Raw genomic sequence first — 23,326 nt, 5'->3', positions numbered from 1 at the left:
ATCGGCTTGTTGCCTCACCACTCCCACGAGTGTGGCCAACTGCTCGCGAAGTTCGAAGTCTCCGCTCGCCTCAGCTTGCTCAGGGACATCACTTGTCCCGTCCCGCGCCAATCTGGATGAAGATCGCCTGTGCGGTGCCATCGCTTCCTGAAACACGACAACTTGATTAGTTCTCGACCTGCTAGGTCAAGTACAAAACACGTAACGACTACTCAAATCGGGCGAAAGTCACGCAAGGGCGTCTATTCTCATCACTCGGTTTCATGTTGTCGCGCACCAACATGAACACCCTCGATTGAGAATACACCACACCTTGAATCTACCTCTAATATCCGTCTTAGAGGTTTACAACCCGACCAAATAAATTAAATTTCGCCACAAGTCACAAATTCTCGTCTCTCACGAGTCTTATCCTCTATGGTTTACTATCCTAGGGTTTCCTAGGTCCATCTAAACTATTTTCATTCTCTACTTTATGCTTTGATACCACATTATCTGTCATGCCCTGACACCCGCCTATTTGGTCAGATTCGGAGACGCCAACAGACCGCCGAACGGATAGAGTTTTTTCTGTATGTCCTAGGCGTCGCAATCAATACAATACAAGAGGTTCCATCCAGGAACAGTATTCAACATACATGCAAATTGCATAAGGAAGTATCAAAAACATAAAACAACTAGCTATTACAAGCATTCACATTAGATACATTTTACATCACAATTACATATTGCATTTTACTTCCAAAATACAATCTGAGTTATTACAATTTTAATACAATTTGGTTCTTTCATTTTTCTATACCCCTAGGCTATGCAGACTCGGGGTATTACTATCTCTGGTCTCTGGGGTAGGGCGCTACCTACAGAGCTACGCCCTTGCCTTGCGCCGCCGCGCCACTCACGTGCGAACCTGTAACACCCCGAAACAACGTGGGGTGAGAACTAACTCCATAGTTTCCAGTGGATACGGCCACCCAAGGGAAAAGCTCAACCAGCAGGTCCAAAGGAGGCAAACAACATGTTAGTTCAACAAATAGATATAATAACATCATAAGTTATGCAACTAACATTATCATGCTTTTGCCTCACAAATGCAATCATGCCATGCTATATGCAAATCATGCAACAACGTAACAACATAAGTAGATCTACCGATTATATTTCTATCTCATTATCTAGCTCATATCCAACTAGCTGCTAAGATTTCTACTACCTTAGATCCATGTTATTTATCACTAGCCTTTAAGGTTCCATCTACCTCATCCAAGCTAGCCACCCGACTCGGCCTCGATCAGTCAATTGCGGAATACCGCACTCTATCCGGCTTAAGGTGAAGGACCTCTCACTTACACCTCAGCCTTCAGTCTACAAACATCTCGCCAACGGGTCGCCCAGAGCTGCGTACACCCGTGGTCAGGAATCTTTCCGGTGGGAGGGGAATATGCCACACACACCCGCGGCCCAAGACCCCCGATTGGGAGGAGAATAAGCCTTATAGCCCCCTAGCGATCTAAGATTTTTCCGATAGGAGGGGAACATGCCACACACACGAGCGGCCAAGAATCTTCCACAAGCCTATCCTCGAAGTTCTCCCGGTGGGAGAGGAATATGCCACACACACCTGCGGCCAAGAACTATCGAGTTCACAAGTCCTGGGATTCCGGAATCCACTTCACATAGCCCAAGGGTTGGTCTTAAACCCTATAGTGTCAACCTATCTAGGTCCAATGTCCTTTCCATCCTAGGTCCAATTGACTATAGGTTCAATGCCTTTATCACATAACCTAGATTTACTTGACTCTAGGTTCAATTCTCAACCTATGTTCTTTAACACTAGGTTTAATGCCACTCATGATTCACCTATGTTCAACAACACTGGGTTCGATGCCAACCTATATTTAATACCACTAGGTTCAATACCACTCAATCTACTTGACATCCTAATTGTCTCCATCGAGTATTATAGTTACATGTTCTTGTTTTTCAATGTTGAGTTCTCTAACAACCTAGTGTTATCGACCCGAGTTTACATTTACACAATTCCGGCACATGCTATAATATGTCATCGTGCCTATTTCTTCTAGCAAACATTCCACAATTTGCCAATATGCATATACTTCCTAGCATATTTTCATGATGCCATTATGCATTTACTATCTAGCATGATTCCCATAATGCCAACATGCATATACATATAGTATAGCCCACAATATCAACATGCATATTCTATTTAGCATTTTCTCATCATGTCACTATTTATATATCTTCTAGCATATTTTTCATAATGCTAACATGCATCTACTTGTCATTTAAGGTAGTTAATACATACATCTCATGCATTTACACGGTATCTACCAATGCATCCATTTATATAATTAACTACCTTTATCTAATATATATATACATCAATGAGAATTCATACTCCACTTTGACATGGAGGCGACCTAGTCGCTTCGGTGAAGCACAACCCACCTATTATCGCGTTCTGATTGCTTGTAGTCACTTGCAATCGGCCTCCCGCAACACTCGTTGTCCGGTTCAGCCCGATCATGCAAATAATCACCAACCGTGCGTCAATCCGCAGCCTCGGGTTTTAAAGGGCTTCATCTAGATGCCGCGATGCTAGGAATCCGATTTTGCGATTTTTGGACGTCGCCTCGGCCCTCCAGGCGAAAACGAAGCTTAAACGGTCCTTTTTCCCAATATCTTTGCGTAGCCTCGTCGGATTGCCGAACCGAGGCCACCAATACGTCAGAAAACCTAGCAATTAGGTTTGTATAGGGTTAATCTAGATCAAACCCTCATACATAGCAAAACCCCCTTTTGTAGCCCTAAGATGCTACTATTGCAAGAAACCCCAAATCAAGTTATGATTCAAGCAATAATCAACTATTTAGTATCCTAGGATTTATCTAAAACCACTTATAGAGCATATAAATGAAGCCCTCGCAATCTACTATTAAAGGGCATCAAGCTTACCTCTCCAAGCTTGCTCCAACACAAGGAAGAAGATGGAGATCAACTTCCTTCTAGCCTTCTTCTTCACCAATTTCTCATCCTTTCCACCTTGAAGAGAGAGAGAATGAGAGAGCTTAGAGAGAGAGAGAGGTCTCTTTTTAGGTTGCAAGTAGTGAGGGAGAGAGGCAAATGAGCTCTCTATACCTCATATACACTACCTACTTGGCAGTTTTGCAAATAAACCCCTCAACTTGCAAAACAATGCACTGCCCGTATTGGGCATCTTGCAGCTACGGGGATCGGTCCTTGGCTTGAGGGACCGGACCCTGTAGGTCCAAAATCCTACACTTTTTGGTACTTAGCCAAATTTTCAGCATTTTTTCGTTTTCACTCCGTTTTCGCTCGTTTTCGCTCGTTAGGCCTCCGATTCATCTCAAATCGTATCGAGACCCCCAATACATGTTTTCGAGCGCGTTTAAACCATCTTTTCATCCACGCCTTGCGGGATTTCGGCCAAGATCCAATCATAGCTTTTCAGGTTCCGTTTTCGCGCTCGACGCGTACTGAAAACACCCGAACGCTCCCAAACTTCACCGGAACCATTCAAAAGGCTCTCCAAACTAACATACACCGTAACTTCATAATTATAGAAGTACGGTATGTTACATAGGGATAGATGATTTTCCGAGTTGTTGAGATGTGGCATGTGATACTAGTGTGGTAGAGACACCTGTGACATGATGAATGTAGGGATAGGTGGATTTCCCGAGTCATTGTTATCCTTAGTTGGTAGGGTATCCTCAGTTGACGAGGATTGGATCATACTCACATGGTCTGTTATGCGCTTGGTAGTGGTTGCTCCACAAAAGCAGTGCACTCCGGAGGTGGTCACTTGAGGGGCAGAGGAGTTGTCCTGCAGACAGTCTCGGGTGGGGTAAATACGGGGTACGTAGCTTCTTACCTATGGGATTTGAAATGTGAGTAGGACTTAGCCTTTTTGGTTAGCCAGTGAGATTGGGTGACATTCTTATGAGTTATGGATGAATCCCAGCAGAGTAGATTGGCATCCCAGTTGGTATCTCAGTTGAGTGGATTTAAGACTGAGGTGCAAGCGAGATGTCCTTCACCTTGAGCCTGCCTTTGCGCGGTATTCCGCGGATGATTGACTCAACACTGAGTCGGGTGGATAGTTTTGTAAAGGTGGATGAAACCTTATGAGCGGAATTGTAATTGACATGAATGTAAGATAGAAGTAACCTTAGAAGTCAATTGGATGAGATGTGGATAGTAAGTAGAATTAGTAGATCTACTTACGTTATTGCATATTGAGTTGCATGATTGCATTGTTGCATATTGTGAGACATAACATGTATTTTAATACTTGCATATATATATCTGTTGGATATCTGTTGGATTAATATGTTGCAAACTTGCAATGCCTCCTTCAGACCAGGGGGGTCAAGCTCTTCTCTTGGGTGGCCGTACCCACTGGGAACTATGGACAATAGTTCTCACCCTACGTGGTTTTGGGATTTCAGGTTCGCACGCAAGTGGCGCGGCGGCACGAGGAAAGGGCGTAGCTCCGTAGATAGCGCCCTACCATAGAGACGAGAGATATCTTTACCCCGAGTCGGCCTAGCTAGGGGTTGTAGAAAAGCATTATTGTTGTAATCTTGATTGTATTTGGAAGAAAAGAAAATAAAAATATAATATGTAAAAAACATGTGATGTGAATGCTTGTAATAGCTTAGTTGTTTTATATTTTTGATACTTCCTTATGCAATCTCTGCTTGAAATCTGTTTCTGGTTGGAACCTCGCGAATTGTATTGATTTCGACGCTTAGGACGTACAAGAAAAATTCTGTCCGTTCGGCGGTCTGTTAGCGGGCCCGAATTCGACCAAATAGGCAGATTTCAGGGTGTGACACCGGGCATGAGAGAGAGAGAGAGAGAGAGAGAGAGAGTAGAGAGGCCCACCCTAAAATGAAAAATTCAAAAATAAAATAAAATTAAAATAAGGAGATTGCACCACGTCAGCTTAAAATATTGGGGATTGATAGATAGTATTAGAATTAGATATTAATATTAGATATTAGATATTAGATGTATGGTTAGTTGGTTTTTCATAGTTTGCAATTTCTAATTATATAATTTTTTATTTTGTTTTCTATAGATATTTGTTATTAAATAAGACGCAATGTACTATACCATCCTATGATCTCACTTTACTACTCTATTGTTGGTAAAATGAATTAGTTTAATATCCTATTTTAACATATTTTTGTAAAAATGAAAACAAAGATTATAAATAATAAAGCATTATATATGAAAGGCTTTTTTATTAAGCATCTAAAACATATGCATTGTTTGGTAAAAATATATAGAACTTATCTGAACTAATTAAAAAAATATTTTTACCATGCAAATTTTTAATTGATTTAATTTAGGCCATCTAATTGTTCTTCAGATTTAAAATTCGGATGCATTATTTATTTTTATGGGACTTAATTAGCATATTTCATATAATTTTACGTAACTATAAGTTTAAGAAAATAAGCAATGAGTATAAATTATGTCCAAACTATTAAGTAACTTAAATTAAATAAATTATGTCCAAACTATTAAGTAACTTAAATTAAATAAATTATGTCCAAACAATTAAGTAACTTAAATTAAATAAATTGAATGGCTGAGTTGTAGAAATAAGATGTTGACAAGTTGGGTAGTTGGATCAAAACGAGATTTGATTTAAGTTGTACTACATTTAATTAGCAGGTCTATGGTAGACCTGGTCTACGCACTGTATCCATCGAAAAGGATAATCTTTTCCTGTTCGCATAAAAGTGCTATCCGGTTGTTGTACAAAAGAAAGACTAATCCAAGAAAACAAAATTCCCCCAATTCAGCTCTCCCTCCCGCTCTCCGACGATTCGCATGTTCCCCTGGCCGCGAGTTAGGGTTAGGGTTAGGGTCGCATCTTCCCCTGGCCGCGAGTTGGGGTTAGGGTTTTGAAACGTTCTCTTTCGTCTCTACCCGGGGCACCACTGTGCACTCCATTGCCGGGTAGCGTACCGATGGAAGCGGAGAATAGCAGCAGCGCCGGAGGCGGAGGCGGAGGCGGAGGCGGAGGCGGAGGCGGAGGCGGAGGCGGGGCGGCGCCTCAGCCGCCGGTGGTGCCGCCGTTCCTGACGAAGTGTTACGACATGGTGGACGACCCGGCGACGGACGCGACGGTGTCGTGGAGCGAGGGCAACAACAGCTTCGTCATCTGGGACCCCCACGCCTTCGCCCGCGACCTCCTCCCCAAGTACTTCAAGCACAACAACATCTCCAGCTTCGTCCGCCAACTGAATACCTACGTCAGATTCCGTCTTTTCCCTTTACTGCTCCTTCTTGCTTATGGAATGTGGATGGATGCTTTTTGCTGCTCTGAACTTGAATATAGGGGTGTTAAGCCGCAGTAGTTGGCGTGTTGGTGCGGGCGATAGCAGTTGTGAATTTCTTTCTTTCTGATTGGTCTACTAGTCCTTCCTGTGGACAACGAGTAGGAGAAGTTTTAAATCCTGAGTCACAGAATTATCCTTGGATGTCTCTACAGTCGATTTGGATAGAAATCTTGCGAGAGAGTGTTCTTTACAAAGAAAGCAGTGGACTTTGGACTCTCTTATCTCTGTTCATGGTGCTGCTTTTTTGTTGTTTTTTTTGGTCCTCCCGATCTAAGAAATCTAAGGACTAGTTACTTGTCAATTGGTCTACAGTTATTGCACTGAACCATAATAGTTGTAGATTATATCTGACGTTATACATCCAGGCAGGAGTTCAAGCTAAATTCTTCTTTGCTTGGCTGGCCATCTCCATGAGATATGTTGCTTCTCACTCGATACTTGTTTCTCTGTGACGTGATGGCTCAACTTCTTGGAGCAGCATCCTGTCAATATTTTGGATGTCTTATCCTTCATTTTGTCTTTCCAACTTATGACTGGACTAACATCAGCTTCTCCTTTTGAATTCCCTCCCCACACCACCCCCACCCACCCAGTGGCATGCTGGATTGCAATAATTAAATAATATTGGTTGGAGATTAATCTAAAAGAGGGTGAGATATTGTCCAGTGTTTGAAAAGGCGCCAGGCGCGGAGAGGCATAAGACTCTCTTGGAGCCTAGGCGCGAGGCGCACGCCTCAAGAAGGCGAGGCACACATTTACTAAGTCTAGTTTAATTTGATGTTCTGCATTAAAAAATTCCAAAATAACCATCGAAAAGTAAAGAAAATGCATGTATATAGTTTAATTTGATGTTCTTGTTGACTTTTCGCTGTTGTTGCTTCTTGTTTTCCTGTTGCCACTGTTGCTGGTTGCTTGTTCTGGCTACCACTGGTTTATTGCCGCTGCTTTCTGCTGCTAGCATAGTTGCTGTTGGATGCTCGACAGGGAGAGGATGTGGGAGGACAAGAGACGAAGAGGAGGGCATGAGCGGCTGATTTTTTTTAGGAATTTTTTTGGATTTCTTTCAAGATTTTTTAATTATCTTATCAGGTTTAAAGTATAAGATGCAAATTCAAAACCCGAAAATCCGAAAACTTGAATTTTTTTGGATTTTTTTAATATTTTATAAGTATCTTATCGGATTAAAGTATAATACGCAAATTCAAAACCTGACAACTCGAAAACTTGAATAAAAAATTCCTGAAAATTTACATATTGCGAGGCACACGCCTCAGCAATAGCGCAATAGCGCTGTGCCTCGCTATTGCTGAGGCGCTAAGGCCCGCGCCTCGAGCCTAGGCCTCAAGTGTGCCTTTTCAAACAGTGATATTGTCCCTGTATTGGATTGGGTTATTCTTAAGATATAGACTGCAGATGTATTGGTATGGAAGAAAATTTGTGATGACGTAACAATTAAAAAGAATTAATCATGAACAGCCAAAGGTAGTTATTATTTGCGGTCATCCACTACTCGCAATTTGTTACTTTCTATTGTTCCAGCCTATGCAACTACAAGAAATGTTATTTTATATGGGACTCCAGGGATTTAAACTTTAAATTAACAAAATGTGATATAAATAAACATTTGATGCCTCATATAAGATCCTTAAGTAAAATTCATATAAACTATGAGTTGCCACAGGATTAAAACCTTTTGGTGGAGAATGCATGAATTAAACAATATTTAGGCAGCTAAATCTTGATTACCATCAATTACACCTTTTTTTTTTTTTATTTAGATAGATTTTGGATGTGCTTGAAGTACCACCATATATACATTGATGATCTTTGTCACATTCTTTATGTTAACATTCTTCTTCAGCTTAGTTCAAGATTGCATACTCAAAATAACCTCTTTGATGCTTTAGAGCTCCCAAAAAACCCCTAGAGCTATTTGGAATTCTGCTTCTATGCTAGTGCAGGAACCTCCACTGGAGAAGTAGTCAACAAAATGCTTTGTGGTGGATGTTCCCACCATCATTTCATAGCATCGGATCTGAAGGTCTTTTAGGAATTTTTGTGGCTCTAGAGCATTGAAACAGTTGTGTTTAGAGTTACTTTCCCAAACTAGGCCTTGAAAGGATGCTATGGAAGTTGTATCTAATAGAAATGATGAGACATATATGTCATGATATTCACTTTACTCCATAAAGATACTTATAGAACTGATTTAGAGGAGTTGTGGGTGTTGAAATTTTTGTTATTTTGTTCCTACAAGGCTTATCACATTTCTTCTTAATCATGCTTTTTAAATGATCGGGCACGATTAGCACTGATTATATTTTGGTGCCGTTTCTTATAGGGAAGGTACTAACTATACATTTGACATTATGAGATTGTCTAAACTGCAATGTCTTTTCACTTGGTTACTCAGTCGTGTCAGACTTGTGGTAAAAAACTTTTACCCATTTTAGTCACCATGTCATGGCATGCTATTTTAGTCACTGTTAATCAATACATGATGTCATGGCATTCTTTACTTGGATAGGACAGATTATTCCATTCTATGCCATTTTGGATATCAAAATACTGATTACGTGAATTAGCACCGATGGCAATAAGGGTAATTTGAGCATCCTCTTGTCACCATATGGATTGAAAATATCACCCGTTAGTTCATTTGGCTTGTTGCAGGTGTCCAAGTTTCATCTGATATCTATTTTGTTGCTATCTTTATGTTTTAGGCTTGAGATCCTGGCAGTGTTTAGGTTTTGGTGTAGAATCCAGAGTTTCGTCTATCGAAGTTTGGTGGCTTTTCGGTAGTTTTATCGTTCAGTTTTTTATGTCTGTAAAGGTTTCTAATTCAAATACAATATAAATACAAGATAATTAAAAGAATCGTACAAAGCTTAATTTCTCAACATTTTCACATATTGAAGTGGTGTCTTATTCTATTTTGACGGGAAAAAAAAAAAGTTGCTGACTCTTATTCTCCAGTCTATTTACAAAAATCAAATTATGATACTCCAGTCTATTTACGGAATCAAATTATGATGAGAGAAATGGTATTAAAAGGTCCATATATGAATCAAAGTTCACATTATAGCTTCTTTCCTGTCAATTTGAAAAAACTTCTAGGGCTGAATCCTTTTTAGATCTATTCTAAGTGAAATCAGAGTGTTACTGGTTTAGAATTGGGTGTAGACCTTGTGTTTGATCAGTTTGTCCAACGAGAGTTTGTGTTTCAAAGTTTTAGAAGAAATTTAAACCATGCTGATGTTAAGTTATTTCCTCCCATGTTGGCCACTGGAACAGCTCATAACTTATCACCCTCTTTGTTCTTATCAGGGGTTCCATAAAGTCGATCATGATAGGTATGAGTTTGCCAATGAGGGATTCCTAAGGGACCAAAAGCATTTACTAAAAACAATTGTGAGGAGAAAACCCTCTCATAATGCCGCTCAGCATCCACCTTCACAAGCAAAGAATACATCTGTTAATGCGTGCATTGAAGTTGGAAAATTCGGACTCGAGGAGGAAATTGAACGACTTAAGAGGGACAAAACTGTCCTCATGCAGGAGCTAGTAAAGCTTCGGCTGCATCAACAAAGCACTGACCATGAATTACAAAGTTTGAGACAGCGTCTTCAGGGAATGGAACAGAACCAGCAGCAGATGATGTCGTTCTTGGCTATGGCCGTTCAGAGTCCAGCTTTTCTGGCCAAGCTGGTACAGAAGAGTGGGAACAGCAACAGGTGGAAAACAGAGGCGAATAAGAAAAGAAGGCTTCCTGCATTGGAACAGGGCAATAATATAACTTATCCAGAATCTTCTTCTTCCGACGGACAAATTATCAGATACCAGCCCCTAGTGACTGAATCATTTAATTCATCCATGCCACCATCAGTGCCTAATTCTCATATCTCAGAGCAATTGCAAAACATGGCAAATAGTGCGAATAATTTATCGGAATGTGGGGATTTTATTTTGCCAGATTATTTGGAACAGCTTTTAGCTAGCCCGCCATTGGATAATGGTGTCGGGCCTGACCCAGAGTCCTTGGGCATTCTAGATCTTTCGATCGATGATTTTGACTTCTCGGAGCAGGACATTCAGATGGAAGTGGCACAGGACATGGTTCCTGACGAAATTAATGGAGGGAGTCAGTCGAGACCTGAGATGGATCACGTACATGGGCAGTTATAGCTGTTTACGTTGTCTTGATCATGTAGGAATCTTGTACAGATCTTCGTTTCACTTAGAAGATTAATCATAGGTTGCTGGCTGCACTTGCAAGGTTCGTATTTTTTTATATAGCCTTTCAATTTCTTTATTAATTTTTTGAATGTTATTATCATCAAATCGAATCGCACCGCTTGCCATCCATGCATATTTTCATTCTTTGGTTTTCCATCAAATCCGTTTTGTTGATGAAAACATGGCAAGTTGATAAGAATAATATCGTGGGATGCTGAGTTCAGAGCATGAAGATGCTCCAACTTTTGGTGCTAATATGTCTGGAATACTTTTGACTTGTTAACTAATATAGATGAGGCCTTCTTTTAATTTGTCTTCTTTTGATACATATGACTTGGGCGCTCCGAAGATAAAGACTGTATGTTTTCATGTTTTTTCCCCCTTTCTTTTTGAATAGTTCAGTAGAACATCAAATATTGGTATTTGACTGCCTTTGCAGATGAAATAGTTATTGTTCTTAATTTCTGAATGTAATTTATTACCCCTTGCTATCTAACTGCATATCATTTTAGGGACTTTGCAATTGAGAACCATATGGACAAGATTGTCCTTTGGAAAGTGTGAGGTTATTGGTTGAATTTTCGTTAAATATCCTGTAAGGCCAACTTATATCTATGCAATTTTGTGGAATAGCTCTGGTAATTTTATACATCTAGGTTGCTTTTTGCATGGCGCTTTGATTGGAAATACATATGTACATAGATTTTCGTTTAGAATTAGAATGAGAAGTTTTATTTTATTTTTTATTTAACTATTAAAAATTCAAATGATCAGTGAGCTAAACATACTATTGCTTTTGCAATATACATACTGTTGCTTTGCATTACTAATGTTAAGTTCAACAAAGAAAAGTGATCGAATTCTGCTTGCTAATTGACTTACAAACCAACTAAATCGAATTAAAAGAATCGTGTTCCCAGTTTTATTCAGGTCATTTACCCGTTGTGCATCATCTTCTAAAAATCGGAATGTGATGTTGCGGGCAGTCGACCCACTACATAGTGCATATGTGGTATGCCCGTGCATATATAGTTTTTAAACATTAAAATATTAAATATTTACGTGAAAATATATTAATAAACCTTTCAAAAGTAGGAATAAACAAATGTGTCATAAATTGGCTGAACTTTTATGAAGAATAATAAATTTTTGGGTAAGCTGTCATTTACCATCTAGTCATTCCAACAGGCCAACATTTAAAAAAATCTAGCATGATAACATCTAACAACTACAAAAGCACTAACTAATATTTATATGCATAATTATTAATAATGCCACAAATTCTTAACATGTAAAATAAGAAAGTTTATATTTATATGAAAATAGTTACATTTATATGCATAATAATTAACATACAATATTTATATGAAAATAGTTACATTTATATGCATAATAATTAACATACAATATTTATATGAAAATAGTTACATTTATATGCATAATAATTAACATACAATATTTATATGAAAATAGTTACATTTATATGCATAATAATTAACAAAACTTGTATGAAGATAGATATTTGTGCATGTATAATCATCAACAAATGATTCCATCTAACACTGCATTTCAATCCCACTTGAAAAGCAAAAAATCTTTAAAAAAAATCAATCCCACCTTAAATTTAAAAAACTGAAAAAAAATTGCTGCATATGGACCACATATGTGGTCTGACTGTGGATTGCACGGTATATATACAGTGCGCTTGACGGTCCGAAACGCATATGCGGCCGCATAAACCACTTTTTGGAGTCTTGGATCTGAATTTCATTAACCCATTTGTAGTGCAGCAATGCTTTCATAAACTTGATCATTGAAAAATATCCGACTAAGAGAAGAGAGAGAATATCACGGGGAGAAAAAGAAAGAGACCGTAACTCAATGATCTAAAGGGTGGTTTGACCACAAGACTGAGACTTGATGGTGGTGGTTGGTCAAAAGTTGATCAAATGTTCATGCGGTTGCTTGCAGCTTTGACATAGTTTTGTTTTGCAATTATAAACAGAACTATTATAATAACAAAATAAAAAGTTGAAACCTGTATATAAATTTTAAAAAAGGTAGAGACAATATATTAGTTAAGGGAATTTTGTACAAACAAAATCAGTAGTTAGGTTCTGTATCTTTTCTTACAGAAATGGACCAGTACCTTTCAGAAGTAAAAAGAAATTGCTTCAACCATTTATATTAGCTAATTTAATAGTTCTAGCTTAGAAAAAGTACATCCACTACTCATACATAGACCAAACAAGGGCACAAATTGGCATCACTACTCGATTTCCTTTGGTACATTTTCTTTCTGAAAACAACAAATTAAAGGTTGCAAGCGAATTCTGTAGAAGGCTAAAAGCTGTTTTTTTTTCCTTTCTTTTTTTTTTTTTTTTTCCCTTTCAGTGACTTATCACTGTTCTGATATGCCAACATTGGAATAAATTGAACATCAGGAAAAATAACTCAATCATGTTTCCAGTTTAATGTATCTTTTCTTGTTAGTAATTTAATGCTTTAATGTCCTTTATTCTGCCCACTTCTCTATGCGGTGAAATTAGTTGCTATTTGTTTTGGTTTTGATTTATTATGGCGGAAAAATGAAAGTAATGCAAAATACTATTCCAACCCTCTTTCTTTGCTTCTTTGATCAATTAGAAACGTATCCTGAATACAAAATATTTTTGATGCAAACCGAGAGGTTGCCAAAATTGAATTTTCAAGTTTGCTCTTGTTTAAAGGTATTTCTTGAAATAAACTAGATTCAATTTATCGATTCCGGCGAACTTTACTATAATTAAAACAAGGAAGCAAAAATTTCAGCAAGACGAAAAATTAAATCGAATTGAAGCAAAACTAAGATAATGATAAACCTTCGATATATGAGATAATAACAACCAACTGAAAATACATATAATAGTTCCAAAAGGTGAATTCGGCTTTATCGGACTTAAAAGTTTTAGATTTGGTTGTTTGGCAAATATGGTTGGTAATGGTGGAAAGCTAGATTGAAAGGGGATAATAGGATATTAGGAGATGAGAGATACAAAAAGTGCATCATTCACACGATTGCGGGGGATCCACGATCGACGAGGAGGGCGGTACACCATGGGTAGAATTTCGGCAACGGGGAAGAAGAAGATGAGGTAGTAACTTGGAAGAAAAGGGGGGGGTAGAAGTAGAAGTCGATCTTGTCACGAGAAGAAGCGACAACGATCAAGTCGAGGAAGAAGACTATCTCGGCGCGAGGAAGAAGCGTCGATGATCTCATCAGGAAGTAGAACACCAAGGATAAAGAGTGAGAGTAGAATTTTCGATTCATCCAAAATTATATCCCTTAAGGCTTCAAGAATCATGTATTTATAGTGTTGAGAGCCCTCTAATAATAAATTATTGTTTTTTCGTTTTCAACACAACACGGTCACCCAAGATTCATGCATAGAAAACGAATCAATTTTGAAAATTTCGAAGGTCTTTCTGGGATTGTTTTTTTGTTTATGAGAGAAAAGGGTTTGGGTTAGCCAAATCAACTAAAACTAAATGATTTAAGTCCGAATCAAACACGAACCTACAAAATAAAAAAAAATTGCATTCGAAAATAAAACGAGATTTATTTGCTTCATCAATTTTCCAAAACCATAGCTGCTACAACCGATCAATGTCCCTTTATCTCATTGTAAAACCATCCTCTCTACCATCTGAGACAAGGACATGTCAGACATGATGTAGCTTGGAAGATGCTAGTCAGATATGATGTAGCTTGGAAGATGCTAAGTTAGTAAGTTAGCAGCATGGTTGATTAAATATTTTAGTAATGTAGCCCGTGATTCCATGAGGGGGCAGAGATGAAGTTGTTGCACTTAGCAAGCCACGTAAAGAGAAGGAACTTGATTTCTTCCGATTTCTATTGCACTTTTAACCTAGATGAGTACAATGTATTTCTAAATGTCATTCTCTTATATATTGTTTGTTAATATTTGGATACTTCCGCTTAGGGATGCAAACGGATCCGGATTGGTGGAGCTCCTGCCCCGATCTGCCCCGATGGGGGCAGTAAATGGGAGAAAATAAACGGATTCGGGGCAGGAAACGGGGTAAATTTTATGATCCGAGATGGATTTGGGGCAGGAAACGGGAGAAATTTTGACCTGCCCCGAATCCGTCCCGCCATGATCCGCCCCGAATCCGCCCTGAAAGCCATTTATATTTTAAAAGAATATCCCTAAAAAAATAATGTATTTACAAAAAAGTTCAAAATATAAATAAGTTAGTACTCTCATTTCTCATGTATTTAAAACTTTTGAATTTTGTTTTGAATTGTGATTGATATTTTTGATTTTTATAATTAATATTGTTAATTATATATATAATATTATTAAAAATATGGTATTGTGCTGATAGGATATATCCTGGCAGAAAGTTTCGAAAGCGGTGACGATATCGTCATTGGGCATTCCAGGGTGGCTGCTGAGTATCAGAATGTGATGTCAGAACTCGGTTTTGGTTTTTCTTTACCGAAAATCGTCGAATCTCTGATAAAGGAGCTCTCTAATTCGAAAATTGCGGATTGGGGAGCGCGATTTGTCTCCGATCAGCATTTTAATGCTTCGATCTGCGAGACAGGCCGTCTTGGATGCCTCTTTGTCGAACTCTTGGTCTGAATTCACTACGGGTCTCTATGAGACTTCGCGGTTCCGGTTATAGACGATATTCGTCTCGACCTGACACTAACTTGACTTCTACCCTTTCAAACCTGTCCAAGCTGAGCCGCTTCAAGATGCTAATATTTGATTAAATGAAAGAAGAGGCTCCGGTGTATAGAGAGGACCTCACCGTTTAAGAGGTAACCATAGAAACGATGGAACCCACTATTTTTTTAATTTTATATCGTTCTAATTTCTTATTTCCAGTGAAATAACTGGAAGGAATAGAATACAAAATCGTGGTTGGGAAGGTCATAGTAGCAAAAGCCATTGGAATTGATATTTTATATATCGGAATAATCCGTTTTGTTATTAATCGACCGGGGAAGGGGAAAGGGATGACTGAAAGAAGAGAAATCAATTAGTTATTCATTAAGCTTTAATCTGATTCAATGACCAGAGTTAAACGAGGATATACAGCTCGGAGACGTCTTACACAATCTCCAAGATCATTTTTTTTTTTTGAAAAAGGGGAATATATTACCTATTTTTTACCACATATACCATTTTATTTTATTTGTTTTGACACCCCGAAAAATGAAAAATAAAATGAAGTCTTTTCTTGAATAGTCATTTTATTTTAACTCCTGCCCAAGGCGGGTTACGAATTCAGATTCGCTACTGCCAAATAGGCCAGGAACGAGCTTCCGCTTTATCTAAAGTCAAGAAAAAAAAAATTTCTTTCTCTATTCCTGATCAACGGACGGAGCTGCTAACTATGACGAATGTGCTAACTATGTATATGACGCCGAAAATAGACCGATTTGATATCACCCTTCAATTCGCCCCGACTTCTATAGGTCCTTGGTTCGACCTCCTAATGAGAATTGAGGTTCTTGCGCGGGCGTCTCATCCAAATGACTTGCTTGCTCTGTATGGAGTGTCCCGTGGTTCCTCGAGTGCCAGCCACAGATAGGAATGCCATCAACTAGGGCGCTATTTGCCACTAACGTAAATCAATAGTTCAAACCGCACTCAAAGGTAGGGCATTTCCCATTGATATAGGAACTTCCGTACCAGAAACAATGGTATCTCCAATTATAGCCCCTCTGGGATGTAAAATATATCTCTTCTCACCATCCCCATAGTGTATGAGACAAGCCAAATTCTTCCTTGGTAGTTCCACGGATCAAAACGAAGTCCTGATCTGGAATTACTGATTTTACAAATATCAATAATATTATAATTCTATAAAAAATATTAGTTGACGGGGCGGATTCGGGGCGCCAGCGGGAGGCCGGTTACGAGGCGGGGCGGATTATGAGATATCGTTTTTAACCCGTCACGGATTCGGGGCGGGAGGCAGGGCGGGATTTTGCTAGTCCGGGCGGGAGGTGGGGCGGGGCACCCACCCCCAGATCCATCCCGTTTGCATCCCTACTTCCGCGCCTTTGGATGTGGCTTTTCTTGCTCATGGTATATCTTTTGTGCAATGTTCCAAAATGCGGTATGCGGTATCCATGCGGTTCCCAATTTCATAGTGCATATATGGTATGCGGACGCAAGCAATTAAAATATTAAAAAATATTCAAAGGTGTTATATATATATATATATATATATATATATATATATATATATATATATATATATATATAGTAGGTCTTGTGTGCTATTAGGAGCACAGAGGCCTCCGTGCTCCTAAGCCGTATTCGATGATGTAACTTTCGAATCGACATTTCGGCTCCATTAGACTTGATCTAGTGTGTATTTGAACTATCTGAAAAATAAATTTTGGGGTTTTTCAATAATATTTACCTAGTGATCGAAAGGACTCAAAACCAACGGTTGAAAATAAAAAATCTCACAAAAAATTATGATGTATCACTAAAATTTTCGATCAGAGATAATGATCTTATTTGTAGATAGTATAAAAAATTTTCTACCAATATTTCATCTGATTTGAATACTTCTACACCGTTAAACTTTCAAACGGCATACATTAACCATTAAAAATTGTTGATTTTGAATTCTTTTGATCACTAGATAAATGATATCAAAAATTCGCAAAAATTATTTTCTAAATACTTCAAATACGCTAGATCAACTCTAACGGAGTCAATCGTCGTTTCGGAAGTCTCATCATCGAAAACGGATTAGGAGCACAAAGGCCTCCGTGCTCCTAATAGCACACAAGTCCTATATATATATATATATATATATATATATATATATATATATATATATATATATATATAGAGTTGAGAGAGAATACTATCGGTAGTAAACGAGCCGTTTTACTACCGATTTGTTTTCGATGATAGAACTTCCAAATTGACGATCGGCTCCGTTGAACATGATCTATACCACTTGAAGTGTTTAGAAATCAAATTTCAAATCTTTTCGACATCATTTGCCTAATGATCAAAGGGTTTCAAAATTTGTAATTTTAATGGTCGATAAGAGGCGTTTTCTCGTTTAACGGCGTAAAGATATCCAAATCAATTGAATTTTTGTTAGAAAATTCTTTAAACTATTTAAAACAAGATCTATACTCTTGATCTTGATTACAAGACTCCTATCATCATTTTTTAAAAAGTATTCATTTTCAGCCATTCATTTTTCTGTTCACTTAATGGATAAAAGAACAATATCGAAAGTGCGTGAAATTTGATTTCTAGGTAGTTTAAATGGTTTAGATCATATTTAACGGAGCCGATCGTCAATTTGGAAGCTCTATCATCGAAAACAAATCGGTCGTAAAACGGCTCGTTTACTACCAATAGTATTCTAGCTCACAACTCTCTCTCTCTCTCTCTATATATATATATATATATATATGTTTCGAACAAATAGAATTTAGACGAATCCATATATATAGAGAGCTAGGCTGGTATGCTATCGGTAGCACGGAGGCCTCCGTGCTACCAAGTTGTTTTCAATGATGCAGCTTCCAAATCGACGATCGACTCCGTTAGACTTGATCTACACTATTACAAGTATTTGGAAACTAAATTTCATAATTTTTCGGCGTCATTTACCTATCAAACGAGTAGTCTAAAAATGAACGGCTGAAAATAAAAATTTCATAAAAATGATGATAAAAGACTTGAATTTAAGATCAGAGGTATTGATCTTACTCTAAATTGTGAAAAGAATTTTCTATAAAAATTTCATCAGATTTGGATTGTTTTACACTATTAAATTCACAAACGCATCACATCTACCATTAAAATTGTCAATTTTGAGACCTTTTGATCACTAGCCAAATGATGTCGAAAAATTATGAAATTTAGATTCCAAATACTTTTAATAGTGTAGATCAAGTCTAACGGAGCTGATCGTCGATTTGGAAGCCGCATCATTGAAAACAACTTGGTAGCACGAAGGCCTCCGTGCTACCGATAGCATACCAGCCTATATATATATATATATATAGAGTTGAGCATCCATACCAGCCTATATATATATATATATATATATATATATAGAGTTGAGCTGGATGCTATCGGTAGCAAACGGACTCCGTTGCCATCCATTTGTTTTCGATGATAGAGCTTTCAAATTGACGATCGGCACCGTTGAACATGATCTATATCACTTGTAGTATCTAGAAATCAAATTTCAAATCTTTTCGACATCATTTACCTAATGATCAACAAAATTAGTAATTTTAATGGTTGATATGAGGGGTTTTCTCGTTTAATAGTGTAAAGCTATCCAAATCAATTGAATTTTGGTTAGAAAATTCTTTAAACCATTTAGAATAAGATCTATACTCTCGATCATGATTACAAAATTTTTATCATCACTTTTCAGAGAATATTTATTTTCAGCCATTCATTTTTACGCCCACTTGATGGACAAGAAAACAATATGGGAAAAGTATGAAATTTGATTTCTAGATACTTCAAGTGGTATAGATCATTTTCAACGGTGCCGATCGTCGATTTGGAGGCTCCATCATCGAAAACAAATGGGTGGCAATGGAGCCCATTTGCTACCGATAGTACTCCAGCTCAACTCTATATATATATATATATATATACTTTCTAGCAAAGCTAAATAACTAAAGTAATAATTCAAAATTCACAAATTGAAATAATTAATTTCAAGTAACGGACCTTATATGCACACATGTACCACTAAACTAATAATTAACAATTCACTCTTAATTATTAAATAGAGAAATAAATAGAATTTCGAGGCAAAATCATAAAAAATGTCAAACAAAAATCAATATTCTGAAAAACAGTATGCTAAAATTTTATGAAGAATAATTATTTTTCTAATGAACTATCATTCACATCAGTTGACAGACAACACTAAACAAAAAATATATAATAATATCTAACAACTACAAATTATTCACTAATATTTATAAAAAACATATAATAATATCTAACAACTACAAATTATTCACTAATATTTATAAACAACATATAATAATGTCTAACAAACAAATTATTCACTAATATTTATAAACATAATTATTACATATATTAGGAATATTATCTGCTAAAATAAGAAGATAGTTAGATTATGTTTACATAAAGATAATTGCGTTTATATGCATTATTATTAATTAAACTTGTATGAAAGTTGATATGTTTATGTATAATCTTAAAACAAACAATTTCATTCAACGTTGCTTTTTAATTCCACCTTAAAAATCTAAAAAAAATGCCGCATATGCAGCCGCATAATGGGCCGCATATGCGGTCAGACTGCATACTGCAGTGCATATTACATATGCGGTGCGGTTGATGGTTTAAATCGCATATGCGACCATATAGACCGCTTTTTGGATCATTGATTTTGCGATGACACAACCTTTCAATATCACAGTAGAGATTGTGGGACCATATTTTTTGTCCAGATGATTGAAAATGTGATATAGTTCTTTTTTTCTAGTCAACATATTCTGGAGTGCTTCACTTTCTTCATGTCATTACTAAATCACTCTGATTAATTTTATTCAATTCATTCTTGTTCTTAGTGGATTTCCATCTAATATCTAAATCTAATCCTGTGGTAAAGGTTTATTTTCATCTGATGTCTAAATCTAACTTCTCGGGTTAGTATTCGTAATCTAATCTTACGATGGTGCTTGATAAGTGCAATCGTTTTCTGTACGGTAAAATCTGACAAAAGAGGGAAATTCAGAAACTTGGGTGAAGTCTAAGATTCTCCTAAAATTTACTGTCTAGATGCACTAATTGGCTTCATAATCTGAAGTTGATAAAAATTCTGTTTTCAGTCCTATCATTGGTTGCATTTTGAACTTCTTTAGATTCTTAGTTTGCCCAAGTAGAAAAATGATGTTTGTTTGTTTGTTTGTTTGTTTGTTTTTTATTTTTTTTTTATTTTTTATTTTTTAAATGTGTACATGTAATTTATGAAGCATATGATTGCGGTACTTTGTGACTGTTTGCACTGCCCCGTGTTTGTTTGTTAAAAATAGGCTTTTAAGATTTGAGTCTCTTATTAATCATTGTCCTGTATGGCAACACATATAATGCTATTACTGGAGTAAATTTAACAAGTGTATACTGGCAATATCTGCTTAGTGAATTAACTGCTGGTTTCATAATTTCTTCAGCCAAGTAGATGATTAATATATGCTTTTCTTTTTCATCCTCATCAATTGAACTATGAGAGAGGGTAAAAGAAAACAGTTGCCATACACGATTTTTGGACAATGTAAGGGCAATTTGTTATGTTTTCAAATGACCATTTGTTGTTAGCTTTTCTTGGTTTTTGTAGTATTACGCGGGGGTTTCCTTTATTTCAACAATATATTAACATTGCCATATAAATCTATTGACAGGGACGGAATGTGGGTGAAAATCTATTGGCAATGTTTGAGGTGGGGGGCTGGGAGGGAAATACTAGTCATAAATTGGTCTTTGGAGGATTTAAATTCATAAAATCTTTGGACAAATTTAGATCAATTATATAATTCGTAGATTTGCGTTAGTTGGCCTTTATTGCCTTTGGAGTGAGTATCTTGGCAGGCCTCCACTATTGTAATAAAAATTAGGCTAAATTACAGAAAACCTCCCTATAATAACCCGTTTTTTCACTTTCCCCTCCTGACATTTAAAAACCTACACTTTGCCCCCCTGTAAAATGAAAAATGTTCACAGGGGGGTTACGGTGTGTAAAATGACCATTTTTGCCCCTCGCCATTGTCGTTTTCTTCCCCGTCTTCCTCAGCCGCCGCTTCGTTCGGCCGCGATTCCCACCTCAATCGGCTGCGATTTCTCTCCATTTCCTTCTCCACCTGCTCCCCTTCTCCTCCTGCACCCTCGCCGCCCTAGATTTCGGCGACAGTAGGAGAAAACCGAGGTGGGCGACAGTAGGAGAAGGGCAAAGAAGGCGAAGGCGAGGCGGCGGAGGATGGCGAAGGGGATGTGGGTGAGGGCGAGGCAGTGGAGGACGGCGAGGCGGCTAGGCTGCGAGGTGGTGAGGCGGCGGCGAGGTGGCGAGCCGGAGGGAGTCGAAGCAACAGGGAGATGGCAGAGGGGTATTTTCGGCATAAAAATATATTTTTTAACGGAACCCTGACTGAACCCTAACGGTAGGGGGTGAAGTGCAGATTTTTAATTTTACAGGGGGGCAAAGTGTAGGTTTTTAAATGTCAGGGAGGGAAAGTGAAAAAGCGGGTTATTATTGGGGGGTTTTCTGTAATTTAGCCTAAAAATTAACATGATTTTGTCTCATGTAAACTCTAATGGAGAGGAGTTCTTAGGAAGGACTCTTCTTTCTCACCAAGCAAAGCAAAGATTTTGACAAATATTTATCTTGTTGAAATAGATGTTTTTATGCACTTTCAAAATGTCTATCATATTGGTGTTATTGGACGGCATTAATTTGTTTTTCTACTTAAATTTTTGCACTCATTGATTTCCGGTGCAGGTGTCAGCAACCAGCACGTTGTAGAGACAGCTATTGCAGGTTCAAAGTTTCCTGCTATCAGAGAGTAAGTTTTAACATTTTGCAAGTCAACAGATGAAGCTCAAGTCATGGAATTTGTGGATATTTCCTACTTTTTCCTTTAAATTTGTAAACCAACCGGCCTGCTGGATCTATCAAAACTTTAGGGCCTCATATTTGTAAAGATTTGTAAATATTTGGCTTAAACTTGGCATATACATAATTTTTGAAGATCAATTTACAAGCATAATTTTTTGTTCTTGATTTCCGGCTTTCTGCTGAATGTAGAATCCGTGTTTGTGAAACTAATGGTTACGGTGGTCGTAAATGGTTTTTTGACGAATTATGTATGGTAGACTGGTACTGTTTGGATTGGGCATAAGTGGCAGTAAGAGGCAAATGAGCGAGCCACCTCGTGTTCGACTCAGTGGCTCGAGCTCGATTTGAAATTAAATGAGCCGAGTTTGAGTATCACTGGTTTTGCTCGAAATAGGCTCAAAAAGTGAGAACTATCAGAACTATTTAGAAATCAAATTTTATAATTTTTCGATATTATTTACCAAGTGATCAAAGAGTTTTAAAAATGATTATTTTAATGGCCGATGTGGCACGGTTGAGAGTTCATTGGTGTAGAAGAATTTAAATTATATAAAACTTTAATAAAAAATTTTACTTAACATCAAGAGCAAGAACAATACTTTTCGATTTGAAATTTGAGTCTTGTATCACTATTTTTTGTAAGATTTTTATTTTCAGCCGTTTATTTTGAGCATACTCGTTCGCTAGGCAAATAAAATTAAAAAATTATAAAATTTGCTTTCTAGATAGCTCCTATGCTTTCGAAAGTATAGAGGCCTCCGTGCTTGTAATTAGTTTTCGATAATGGAGCATTCGATTCGGCGATCGGCTCCGTTAAACATGATCTACACTATTAGAACTATTTAGAAACCAAATTTTATAATTTTTTTACTTAATTTGCCAAGCAAACGAGTAGGCTCAAAATGAACAGCTGAAAATAAAAATCTCACAAAAAATAGTGATAAAAGATTCAAATTTTAAATCAAAAGTATTATTCTTACTCTTGATGTTAAGTAGAATTTTCTATTCAAGTTTCATGT

The 23,326-nt window shown here is 37.4% G+C and overlaps 1 protein-coding gene across 2 annotated transcripts; it reads left to right on the top strand.

The window, feature by feature from the left end:
• On the top strand, positions 5,828-22,472 carry LOC109716298 (heat shock factor protein HSF8-like). 2 transcript variants are annotated; one of them, XM_020241659.1, is made up of 4 exons: positions 5,828-6,317; positions 9,732-10,680; positions 21,100-21,138; positions 22,191-22,472. In XM_020241659.1, exons 1-2 carry the CDS (start codon positions 6,033-6,035, stop codon positions 10,587-10,589), a joined length of 1,143 nt encoding a protein of 380 aa, XP_020097248.1. In that variant the 5' UTR covers positions 5,828-6,032; the 3' UTR covers positions 10,590-10,680; positions 21,100-21,138; positions 22,191-22,472. The 2 variants fall into 2 exon arrangements, with proteins under 2 accessions (XP_020097248.1, XP_020097240.1); XM_020241651.1 differs by lacking the exon at positions 21,100-21,138.

This window comes from Ananas comosus, linkage group 1 (assembly GCF_001540865.1).
Source record: "Ananas comosus cultivar F153 linkage group 1, ASM154086v1, whole genome shotgun sequence".
In the NCBI taxonomy this organism is placed as follows: domain Eukaryota; kingdom Viridiplantae; phylum Streptophyta; class Magnoliopsida; order Poales; family Bromeliaceae; genus Ananas; species Ananas comosus.
Note: the sequence above shows the minus strand (reverse complement) of the source record. Positions and strands in the feature narration are given on the sequence as shown.

What these genes read in the sequence shown, in the direction of transcription:
- LOC109716298 (XM_020241651.1), top strand. Translation starts at nt 6,033, where the DNA reads ATGGAAGCGGAGAATAGCAGCAGCGCCGGAGGCGGAGGCGGAGGCGGA. An exon ending in TCCGCCAACTGAATACCTAC is followed by an intron (nt 6,318 to 9,731) that starts GTCAGATTCCGT and finishes TGTTCTTATCAG; the next exon opens with GGGTTCCATAAAGTCGATCA.